The 13,100-nt window shown below is 38.7% G+C and overlaps 1 protein-coding gene across 1 annotated transcript; it reads left to right on the top strand.

Annotated features, from left to right (window-relative positions):
- Positions 1–4,943: 4,943 nt before the first annotated feature.
- On the top strand, positions 4,944–10,973 carry wfdc2 (WAP four-disulfide core domain 2). The gene is made up of 5 exons (XM_063015572.1): positions 4,944–5,034; positions 6,973–7,104; positions 7,867–7,998; positions 8,761–8,898; positions 9,957–10,973. Exons 1-5 carry the CDS (start codon positions 4,947–4,949, stop codon positions 10,088–10,090), a joined length of 624 nt encoding a protein of 207 aa, XP_062871642.1. The 5' UTR covers positions 4,944–4,946; the 3' UTR covers positions 10,091–10,973.
- Positions 10,974–13,100: the final 2,127 nt, after the last annotated feature.

Genomic DNA, 13,100 nt, shown 5'->3' with positions numbered 1-13,100 from the left:
ACAGAAGCTTGGCAAATAGAAACTGATACCACCATTAAACTCTACAACAGGGGTGTCAAAATTATTAACATCTTTAAAACAACTCGAGGTATTTTAGAAATCAAATTAAAGTTGGCTGCTATTATGTTTGTTTGTTTATTAGGATTTTAACGTCATGTTTTACACTTTGGTTACATTCATGACAGGAACGGTAGTTACTCATTACACAAGGTTCTTCAGTTCACAAGGTTATATCAAACACAGTCATGGACAATTTTGTGTCTCCAATTCACCTCACTTGCATGTATTTGAACTGTGGGAGGAAACCGGAGCACCCGGAGTAAACCCACGCAGACACGGGGAGAACATGCAAACTCCACACAGAAAGGACCCGGACCGCCCCACCTGGGGATCGAACCCAGGACCGTCTTGCTGTGAGGTGTCAGTGCTACCCACCTGGCCAGTATTACGCAGGTTTTTAAAAAACTGCTTGAACTGTTTGAACTCTGGGTGCCACTATTGCATAAAACAAATCTAAAACGCTCCCCATCTTCTTTCCCCCAACTCAAAACATTAAGGTTCCTGAGTTTTTGGATCAACATGGCAGCTCCAAAGAAACTAAAACTAGACAGCAAATGCCGGAGATTTCAGGCGGGCTGGGAAAATGAATGTTCAGAGGGAACTTTGTAGGTTTCATTTAAAGAAGGATAATAATATTTCCATTAGGATTATAAACTGGCAAGTCAAATTGTACTCCATCTGGCCCCCAACAAGAAACCCTACTATACCCTACTATACCCTACTATACCCTACTATACCCTACTACAAAAACAGATAGAATTCAATACCCCAAAAACAATGGGAACTAATTATTTACACAAGATGCCACCAAAAACACCAGAACAAAATTCTAAAATATGACAACTACAGGGAAATCTTCACCTCAGTCCCTCCCAAAACTGCTTACATTCTTAAAAGCACTAGGACGCCACGCCATATAAAACGCCATGTAAGATATGAAAAACAATTAAACAATTATTTAAAGATGGAACCTATTATTAAATTATGATAATAGCCATAGCAGCTGACATGCTGTTAGGAATCAAACAAAGCCAGTATTTGGTGAAAAATCACTAGGTGTCAGTATATACCAAACTATACAACACTGGCTCTAACGTATGCTTTCAATGTACTGTATTTACAGATACTGTACTTATTGTTTAAACCAATCTGTAAATGTTTCTCCACTGTATAAAACAGTAATTTTACATCACATACCACCTCACTGCACCACAGTTATTACTTGGTTAACACTCCAGTAACATTTTATTCTAAGTGTACTTACGTAAGGCCTTCTAACACATTAATAAGTACTGCATAAACAATATACACTTAAAACATGGCCAAAATACGTTCAAAATGTGTCTGTGGGTGGTCATAATGTTTTGGATCAAAGCAAGAAAACCTTTGTATAGATTAACTGAACTGTTGAAGGTTTACCAGTATTTGGTTAGCAAGCAGATTTGGCAGCAAAGCAAGCCGAAACATACCCGATCCAACAATGCCCTTACCCACCATCTCAACTCAGACAAGCCATGAAAGCGTTCACCACAGAAGCTTGGCAAAAAGAAACTGATACCATTATTAAATTATACGACAGGGGTGTCCAAACTATGGCTCGCGGGCCATTTGCAGCCCGTTACCATTTTTGAAACGGCTTATGGGGTATTTTATAAATGTGGAAATACACCGATCACCACCTCCTTGTTTCTACACTCACTGTCCAGCTCCACTTACCATGCAGAAGCACTTTGTAGTTCTACAATTACTGACTTTAGTCCATTTCCCTGCATGCTTTGTTAGCCCCCTTAAATGCTGTTCTGCAATATTATTTAGGTGGTGGATCACTCTCAGCACTGCAGTGACAATGACATGCTGGTGGTGTGTTAGTGTGTGTAGTGGTGGTATGAGTGGATCAGACAGCAGCGCTGCTGGAGTTTTAAATACCGTGTCCACTCACTGTCCACTCCTAACTAGTTGGTCCACCTTGTAGACGTAAAGTCAGAGACGATCGCTCATCTATTGCTGCTGTTTGAGTTGGTCATCTTTGAGACCAACGCTGCCCATGGGGCGCTGCTGGCTGGATATATTTTTGGTTGGTGGACTATTCTCAGTCCAGCAGTGACAGTGAGGTGTTTAACAACTCCATCAGCTATGATGTGTCTTAACCGCTCATACCAGCACAACACACACTAACACACCACCACCATGTCAGTGTCACTGCAGTGCTGAGGATGACCCACCACCCAAATAATACCTGCTCTGTAGTGGTCCTGGGAGACTCCTGACCATTAAAGAACAGCATGAAAGGGGGCTAACAAAGCATTCAGAGAAACAGATGGACTACAGTCAGTAATTGTAAAACTACAAAGTGCTTCTATATGGTAAGTGGAGCTGATAAAATGGACAGTGAGCGTAGAAACAAGGAGGTGGTTTTAATGTTATGGTCGATCGGTTTATGTGTTAGACAAGAAGTCCCGGCACAGTCAAGGTTTCATTTATCCCAAGGGTGTTAAATAGGGTTGAGGTTAGGGCACTGCTTTGGCCATGGACTTCTTACACCCAACACTTTGTCAAAACCATGCGTTTAGCACCTGGAGGAAACTTACGTGGACATGTAAAGCCTTTTACTGATGGTGACAGGATGTAAGTGCCCCTGTTGTTGTGCAGCACCCATTCTACTAGCTGTAGTGTTAGGAATAAGGAAAAAATAATGACCACAAATTACAATGATTTATGAATACAAGTAATCTAGATATGGTTCCTTGTTACATATTTAGATCATTTATCACATTTTCATAATCTTAGTTATTAATCATATTAATAAACTCCAAACTCCATACTCATAAAAATCTGTATTGCTACATACACTTACCAGGCAATTCATTGTACACCTGTACACCTCCCTATACATGTAATCATCTGATGATCCAGTGTAACAGCAGTGCGATGCATAAAATCCTACAGGTACAGATCAAGAGATTCAGTTAATGCTCACATGAATTGTCAAAATAGCCTAAAAATGACCATGACATGGTACACAACAGCCTCTAGACATTTAATCAAAATATCCAGTAAGTGGCAGTTCTGCAAACAGAAATTTGGTTAGAGGTGAATGGTCAGAGTGGTTTGGTATCTAGAAAAGCATATCATAATGTATAAAATATCAAAAGTAATTGGCTAATGCGCTACAGCAGCTGAGAACCACATCTGGCTCTACTGCCTTCAGCCCAAAACAGGAGTCTGGACAGTTGAAGACTGCAATTTTTGCAAAATGAAGCATAAACAACATGAATCCATGGTCCCAACCTCCCTTGTGTTAATAATTCAGGCGAGTGGTGGTGCTGTAATCATGTGAGGAATGTTTACTTGGCACACACTGGGTACCCTAATAACAATCAAGCATTGTTCACATGCCACCGATTATCTGAAAGTAATTTTAAAACTGGTTTTCTTTAGTGTCCTTCCCAGCTACGTGGTTTGAATTCAATAGAGCACTACTGGGATTTAGTGGAATTAGAGTCTTGCAGTATGGCTGTGCCACTGCCAAATCAGCATCAATTACATGGATCAAATTCTTGAAGTAATGTTTCCTACACCATGTGGAATCCATACCACAAATGCTGTTTATGAAGCAAAGGTAAGTCTTACCCAGAATGTAATACTTACACATGTGTTATTAAGGCAATACGTAATGCAATACTTGGTGTTTTCAACTTTACTTTCAGGAGGAACTACATTTGTTTTGATTGTATTATTTTAACAAACCTTTCCTTAGTGCTACATTGAAGTATTAGAACGTTACAGACTGAACAGTGCAATATTTGTTCACATACACCGACTAGGCATAACATTATGACCTGACAGGTGAAGTGAATAACACTGATTATCTCTTTATCACGGCACCTGTTAGTGAGTGGGATATATTAGGCAGTAAGTGAACATTTGATCCTCAAAGTTGATGAGTTAGAAGCAGGAAAAATGGGCAAGGGTAAGGATTTGAGCATCAGTGTCAGAGCATCTCCAAAACTGAAGCTCTTGTGGGGTGTTCCCGGTCTGGAGTAGTCAGTATCAAAAGTTGTCCAAGGAAGAAACCGTGGTAAAGCCGACCAAGGCTCATTGATGCACGTGGGGAGCGAAGGCTGGCCTGTGTGGTCCGATCCAACAGACGAGCTACTGTAGCTCAAATTGCTGAAGAAGTTAATGCTGGTTCTGATAGAAAGGTGTCAGAATACACAGTGCATCACAGTTTGTTGTGTAAAGCAAAAATGGTTTAGGAATGGTTTGAGGAGCACAACAATGAGTTTGAGGTGTTGACTTGGCCTCCAAATTCCCCAGATTTCAATCCAGTCGAGCATCTGTGGGATGTGCTGGACAAACAAGTCCGATCCATGGAGGTCCCACCTCACAACTTACAGGAGTTAAAGGATCTGCTGCTAACATCTTGGTGCCAGATACCACAGCACACCTTCAGGGGTCTAGTGGAGTCTATGCCTCAATGGGTCAGTGGTGTTTTGGCAGCAAAAGGGGGACCAAGACAATATTAGGAAGGTGGTCATAATGTTATGCCTAGTCAATGTAGGTTTAAACAACAGGGTGTTTATGTCTTTACTAGCAGGAGGAACTACACTTCCACTTATTACCAATTGTATTGTTTTAACAAACGCTTCCTTAGTGTACAGAGCAATATTTGTATAAAGTTTAATTTTACTTTATATTTAAAGTATAAACCCTTTTAACAGTTTTATAAAAATGTAGACCTTTAAACCGGCAGGCGCAGGGACCCAGCACAAAACTCGTTCCACTCTATTTATTTACCTCATCCATCCTGCCCTGGTTCCCTCAGTACAAGAGCAGTCCTGAAGAAGTTAGTGAGTCTAGTGAAAAACTAAGTCTCTGTGTAAAATATGAACCTACACTTTCTTTGTTTTTTTACTTTTGTGTTTGTAATTTTGACTGAATGGCCGTACCTGGGTGAAGCGCTCGAAAAAAAAGGTCAGTCTTTTGCAATTTGAAAAAGTATGGAGCAACTATTGCTGTATGTGTAATGTGGGCGGAATTCACTGTTATGTTCCTGAACAGCAGGGATGGAGAGGATGGAGAAAATTGAGTAAAAGTACAATTGTTATACTTGATTAACATTAAAGACTTTCAACATTCTTTCAGCAAAAGTGCAAAATTTACTTGAGGGACATGTATTTCATATTAGGGACTAAATGACCTCTTTTAGTATTTTAATGCTTTAAAAATGTGTACATAATAGCAATTTTAAAATAGCTAAAAAACTGAAGTTTATTATTAAAATATTGCTGTACCGTTTGTTTCCAACACAAGAAATATGAACAAGATATACACGCAGAATTGCATTTTTCCTATTGCAGTATAACAAATTGATAAGCAAAGCAAATCTAACCACATCAGGTTTGGATTGTTCATACTGCAGTCCATCTGTTTCTCTGCATGCCTTGTTAGCCGCCTTTCATGAGCAGGTATTATTTGGGTGGTGGGTCATTCTCAGCACTGCAGTGACACTGACATGGTGGATAATACACAGCAGCGCTGATGTTGTTTTTAAACACCTCACTGTCACTTCTGGACTAAGAATAGTCCACCAACCAAAAATATCCAGCCAACAGCGCCCCGTGGGCAGCATCCTGTGACCACTGATGAAGGTCTAGAAGATGACCAATTCAAACAGCAGCAATAGATGTGTGATCGTCTCTGACTTTACATCTACAAGGTGGACCAACTAGGTAGGAGTGTCTATTAGTGGACAGTGAGTGGACACGGTATTTAAAAACTCCAGCAGTGCTGCTGTGTCTGATCCACTCATACCAGCACAACACACACTAACCCACCACCACCATGTCAGTGTCACTGCAGTGCTGAGAATGATCCACCACCTAAATAATACCTGCTCTATGGTGGTCCAGTGGGGGTCCTGACCGTTGAAGTTTGTTTGTTTGTTTATTAGGATTTTAACGTCATGTTTTACACTTTGGTTACATTCATGACAGGAACGGTAGTTACTCATTACACAAGGTTCTTCAGTTCACAAGGTTATATCAAACACAGTCTTGGACAATTTAGTGTCTCCAGTGTTTACCTCACTTGCATGTCTTTGGACTGTGGGAGGAAACCGGAGCACCAGGAGGAAACCCACGCAGACACGGGGAGAACATGCAAACTCCACACAGAAAGGACCGGACCGCCCCACCTGGGGATCGAACCCAGGACATTCTTGCTGTGAGGCGAGACCATTGAAGTACTGAGTAAAAGCAGGTTAAAGAAATAGACATAGATAAACAGATGGACTACAGTCAGTAATTGTAGGACTACAAAGTGCTTCTATATGGTAAGTGGAGCTGATAAAATGGACAGTGAGTGTAGAAAAAAGGTGGTTTTAATGTTATGGCTGATCAATATATATATATATATATATATATATATATATATATATATATATATATAATATATATGCATAATCATGTTCATTAAAACAGGGTTTTTCATACTTTTTTTCAAGCAACCCACATTTTGTCCATTACTCTTTACACAACTCAGGCCAGGCGACACAATGCATTATCTTAGTCTCTCTATACAAGATGTACCATTAAGCTTCCACAATGGGGTGTTTGCGTACAATGTCTTTTCTTTCTATAGTCACAGAAAACAATATTCAGTCACTGAAAACAAACAGTTGTAGAAATCATTAAAATCCCAAGACTGCTGGGACATATTTTTCTCTTATAGGTGTATAAATATTTGGACATGACCTATACTTTACTAAACTGTACTATACTAAGTTTTTTGATGTAGCTGATGGCCGGGGGACTGCTTTATCATAAGTCCTAGTAAAATTAACGTTTAAGGTTTTGTATTCAATTTGTTGGGGTGCACTTACTTTTCACTTTGTGTGCTCTTGTCCCACAGTTAAGCCGGGTATATGTCCTCGTCGAAGTTTTGGACTGTGTGCTGAATTCTGCAGCAAAGACAGCGACTGTCCCAACAAGGAAAAATGCTGCAGTAATGGCTGTGGTCACCAGTGTACCATTCCTTATACAGGTGAACGGTCTAGCTTCCAGCTGAAATCGTAAAGTACAGTTAGCGAACAAAGGAATAATTAATTATTTATTTGACTTGATCTAAAATAAACAAAGATATGTAAAGTGACTTCATGTATCGAATTGCACAGACTGAGAATTGAGGTTTTCTGAATCTTTTAAAAATATCACGTATGGTGGAGGGTGAAATTATTTGCGAGCTTGTGTGATTGGCGATTTTCTCATAAAGTTTGGCACCAAGTGATGAGCCACAAACCCATGACGATCTTTGCTTGCAAAGACCGAACTTTCGGTGGATTCTTCATTTATACCCAATAGCCTTACTTACCAATTTACCTGCTTATTTTGGAATGTTGAAAACTGGCATAACTTATATTCTATAACCTATACTTCTTTTACAGCATCAAATCCAAATGTCTTTATATTTCAGTATACATTAAGTTGGTAAGCCAAAACATTAAAAGTAATTTTTGTACTTTTGTCAGAACAAAGGTTCAAAATAATTAACAAATTAAAGATTCTATTGTAATTGTATTTTACAAAATGTCCAAATCTTACTGTACAGATATGGGGTTTGTGTGTGTGTATATATATTTAGACATGATTGTAAATACCTATACTTTAATAAAATGTACTATACTAGTACTATACTGGGGACCGTTTTAACGCAAGTCCTAGTAAAATTCTTAGATGTATCTTAAGGTTAAAGTTTTAAAGTGGTGTACTCATATAATTCCCCTAATCGTGTGTTCTTGTCCCACAGTTAAGCCGGGTATATGTCCTCGTCGAAGTTTTGGACTGTGTGCTGAATTCTGCAGCAAAGACAGCGACTGTCCCAACAAGGAAAAATGCTGCAGTAATGGCTGTGGTCACCAGTGTACCATTCCTTATACAGGTGAACGGTCTAGCTTCCAGCTGAAATCGTAAAGTACAGTTAGCGAACAAAGGAATAATTAATTATTTATTTGACTTGATCTAAAATAAACAAAGATATGTAAAGTGACTTCATGTATCGAATTGCACAGACTGAGAATTGAGGTTTTCTGAATCTTTTAAAAATATCACGTATGGTGGAGGGTGAAATTATTTGCGAGCTTGTGTGATTGGCGATTTTCTCATAAAGTTTGGCACCAAGTGATGAGCCACAAACCCATGACGATCTTTGCTTGCAAAGACCGAACTTTCGGTGGATTCTTCATTTATACCCAATAGCCTTACTTACCAATTTACCTGCTTATTTTGGAATGTTGAAAACTGGCATAACTTATATTCTATAACCTATACTTCTTTTACAGCATCAAATCCAAATGTCTTTATATTTCAGTATACATTAAGTTGGTAAGCCAAAACATTAAAAGTAATTTTTGTACTTTTGTCAGAACAAAGGTTCAAAATAATTAACAAATTAAAGATTCTATTGTAATTGTATTTTACAAAATGTCCAAATCTTACTGTACAGATATGGGGTTTGTGTGTGTGTATATATATTTAGACATGATTGTAAATACCTATACTTTAATAAAATGTACTATACTAGTACTATACTGGGGACCGTTTTAACGCAAGTCCTAGTAAAATTCTTAGATGTATCTTAAGGTTAAAGTTTTAAAGTGGTGTACTCATATAATTCCCCTAATCGTGTGTTCTTGTCCCACAGTTAAGCCAGGTATATGTCCTCGTCAAAATTGGGGTTTTGGACTGTGTGCTGAATTCTGCACTAATGACAGCGACTGTCCCAACCAGGAAAAATGCTGCAGTAATGGCTGTGGTCACAGGTGTACAATTCCTTATACAGGTAAACAGTTTAACTTCCAGCTAGATTCTTAAAATTTCTTTTAAATGACCATGCAAAGCAGTAATGTAATCATTCCAGTGAGCTGGCATCCCATACCATTTTGGATCCCCTATCGTACTTAACCATTGGTTGCATAGATTATGAGTTAAAAGCATCTTTTGGCTTCATCCAATTCCTTCATTTCATACATTTTCATTACTCAAGGGTAATGTATTTGTGTATGTATTGTATGTATTTGTGTATGTATTTTGTGCATTGGCCTCTGATGCAAAAGGTCTCCAGTCCTATTATGAACTTTAGCTTTACAAACCATTTTTCAGAAGACCCACCAGAGTGCCTCTGTTAACACCACACAGAACATAGTGCCTCACTGGTGCTCATTGCTAACTGGGGTTGTCAAATCCATAGAGGACTGGAAACGTGGCGTGGTCCTATGAGTCATGGTACCAATTGTTTCGGGCTGATTGTCTGGTTCGTGTGTGGTGCAGACCCAAATAAGTCATGGATCCCAGTTGTCAAGAAGGCACTGTGCATCCTGGTCATGGTTCCATATTGGTGTGGGATGTGTTTTTATGGCATGGGTTGGGTCCACTGGTCTGTCTAAAAAAAAATCATTGACCTGTGTACCCCCACTTAATGTACCCCCACAGTGATGGACCCAATGGCACAGTGTATTATCGTGCTGAAAAAGCCCAAGTTGTCCAAAACTGGTTTGAGGAGCATTCTGGAGAGTACCAATAAATGATGGGATGCCGTGGAAAGGTCCTTTTGCACCAGAGATCTTGCACCTTCAAGTACCATGAAGCTGTGGGTGGCTATCCAGGTGGCATTGCTTAACATGCGTCTCCATGCGTCTTCTGTCCACTTGTGGAATTGATACCACATCGAGTTGCTGCACTTTACTGGGCTAGAGGGGGTCATACACGATACTAGTTCCTGCCCCATGACTTTTGGCACATCAGTGTATTCTTGTACTCCTGTTTGTCAAGCAGGCAGATGAGAAAGTGATGATAATTAGAAGGTTACCTACAGTGCTTTGTTTTTTTTTTTCATTTTAGAAAAGCCCGGTCGTTGCCCTCTGCCCAAGAGAACCAAGATTTGTGCTGAGTATTGCCATCATGACGGCCAGTGCCCTGAGGACCAGAAGTGCTGCCAGACCTCATGTGGACATGCCTGCAGTGAACCCTTCTAATTAAACCTGATAAGTGAAAAGATCTAAATAAGTGCTCACCTGCCCTGCTCTAATGAGATATACCTTTCTGATCATTTAGGTGCAACCCCAAAAAACGACAGTGGGGCCAGTGGTAGGTCGGGGGTTAAGGTGCTGGTCTAGTAATTAAAAGGCTGCCAGTTCAAGCCCTACTGCCACCAACTTGCCACTGTTGGGCCTAAATTGTATTCAGTCGTAATTTAAGTCGCTTTGGATAAAAGCCACAAATGACACAAATGTAACTTGAATTAAGGCAATTTGTGGAAAGGTAGATCTCCTGGATAAGGGCTGATGATCGCTAGATCTACGCTAGATTTGGACATCATGGTTTTTCAGGTACACTAACACTGACAAGAACATCATATATTACTGTATTTTGATCCCTACTACCTAAAAAAAGTCAACATTTATCAGCAAAAGTTACACACAGCAGCTTTAATCATGATTAGAAATAAACTTTTTACAAACTCCAGTTCCAGAAAAGTTGGGACGTTGTGTAAAACACAATAAAAAGACGAATCTTTGTTTACCTGATAAAAGTAGTTGATCAGTGTTAGTGTATTATTGTATGTATGCCTCTGTATCTACTTTTTGGAGAGTGTTGCAGGAATCAAATTCTAAATGTGTTTCTTTTTTCAAAATACTATAAAACTGATGAGTAAAAACATTGCAAATCTTTTCTTACTACTTTTGTCAGTTAAATAAAAATTCAAAAAAATAAAGAAATCACAGATTGTTCTTTTTGCTGCATTTTACACACTGTCCCAACTTTTTCGGAAATGGGGCTTGTAGATGAAGTAGCTTGCTAGCTATATAACTGTAGTCATGCATTGAATTATTTTCAATAAATTACAATTTCAATAAACCACATGACCTTCCAGCATTTACTTTAACTTATTTTCTTAAGCATCCTTAGACAAGGTAGGTAAGGTTTTTTGGTACCTTTAAAGTTAAGGTTTAGAGCCAGAACTCTCTCCATCTAGGCATCATGGATAGTAGGTAAGCAAGTCCTGGAATCATTATTAAGGAATGAAGACGTCCGAGTCTCAAAAAAATTGGTGCAGTTAAGTTTTGGCACTGAACACTTTCTGTGGTTAACATCTTCATGAGCTTGCCAGCAGTTTAACCACAGGGAAGAAATATCACAGTGTACTAAACAAGCATAACTGGACAGAAAATAATTACTCTCATGGAAAATTACATTTGGAAAAAGAAAAAAAAATAGTTGACAATAGGTTTGTGGACTGGCCTTTGAATTTCTTGTTGTTGGTCATGTTGACTAAAACTGGTGACATTTCTGTCAGAAGCCAATTCTTGGCAACTTTCAGTCCCATTTATGCAAGCATCTGTCTTTAATTACATGAAACAATGTGTTGTTGCTTGGGACAGGACGAAAACCCAAGCTGTCCTCATCTGCTAAAAGGAAATGTATCTAGATGTAATCCAATATTATTTATTTATGTTATTTATAATGTCATGTTTTATATTTTGGTTACATTCATGACAGGAACCGTAGTTACTCGTTACACAAGATTCATCAGTTCACAAGTTTAATGTCAAACTCAGTCATGGACAATTTTGTCCATTTTGTCCATTGAACTGATAAATATTGTGTAACAAGTAACTACTATTCTGTCATGAATGTAACCAAATTGTGTAAAACCCCTGCTCTTTAAGTGATACCTTCTAAACGAAAGTTGTGTAGTAATTTTTGGCCACAGTGATATAAGTATATATTTATAAGTATATATTTATTAATTTACACTTTACCTAGTGTCAAGCATTATGGTGGTAGTATAGAGTTTTGAGGCTGTGTATTGCAGAAAGTGGAAAGAAGATGTCAGAAATAAGATTACCTTAAAATTTGTCATCACCAGTCCAAGGTGGTAAATCTTGGACACAATTGGTTGTTAACAACAGGAAAATGATGACACAAACATCATTGGCTAACTTTCTTGTTTCGTTAATGAGCCAAATGTAGCAGTACTGAACAGAACTTGCTATAATTACAAGGTTATTGCACAACTTTCTTGACTTTCAACAACATTTTAGGATATATATATATAAAGGGGTCAGTCCATGAATTATCTCTGGTTAAACTATCACACGATGTTCATAATAATCACATGAATCTCTTAAAAAAAAAAAAAAAAAAAAAAAAAAACATTCACCACACATGGCATCCCATTCTTTTTTTAAATGCCATGGTTTTTCTGTAAATCTACTAGGATGCCAGTCACACAGCCAGGACTGCAGCAAAAAAACTTACCTACCCTATCATTAACTCACCTCAATGCTTGACCGTGTGGATTGTATTCTTCTGATCATAAGCCTTTCCTTTCTTGCTCCAGACAAACCGCTGTTCCAGTTTTAATTTGTCAAGCCATAGAACCATGTACCAAATTCCTTCTGGCATATTCCAGTCGACCCTTCCTGTGCTTCTTGGTCAAGTGTGTGATGCCAGTCCCACACTTGCCAGTTGTTAAGTGGTAATCTTATGGTTTCCACTGTTCAATTTGTCCCACCCTTTATTTGGTCAACCTGTAGGTCTTTAACAGTAACATGTTTCTTTTTCTTTATTTATTTGTAATTATACATTTCTGTGTGTTTTTTATGTAACACATCAGAGCTTAAACAAATTAAGGGTTGTTATCGAGTTCCCAATGGTTTAAATGTGTTGTAACCCAACTTTAGGTCATAAGGACCAATGAAGACTGAAAGCAAAATCTTACTTTGCAGATGAATTTAGAGTTATAAACCATAATTACGCTAATAACTCTAACCCTAACCCTTTTTCCCAACTTATTGTAAACAATTCGTCTTCCACTGCTGGAGCCTCCGGTCATGTCCGAGGAGAGTGTGTACCTCACGCTTCCTCCGATGCATGTGCAGTCTTCAATCCCCTTTTTATTTGCCCATACTTCTTGGTGGATTCATGCCTGAGGCCAGAATTCGCGCACGGACATCTTCTAATCTCCGAGCTCCTCCACTT

The sequence above is a fragment of the Trichomycterus rosablanca genome, chromosome 19, assembly GCF_030014385.1.
Source record: "Trichomycterus rosablanca isolate fTriRos1 chromosome 19, fTriRos1.hap1, whole genome shotgun sequence".
Classification (NCBI taxonomy): domain Eukaryota; kingdom Metazoa; phylum Chordata; class Actinopteri; order Siluriformes; family Trichomycteridae; genus Trichomycterus; species Trichomycterus rosablanca.
This window is presented reverse-complemented; position numbering and strand designations above follow the sequence as displayed.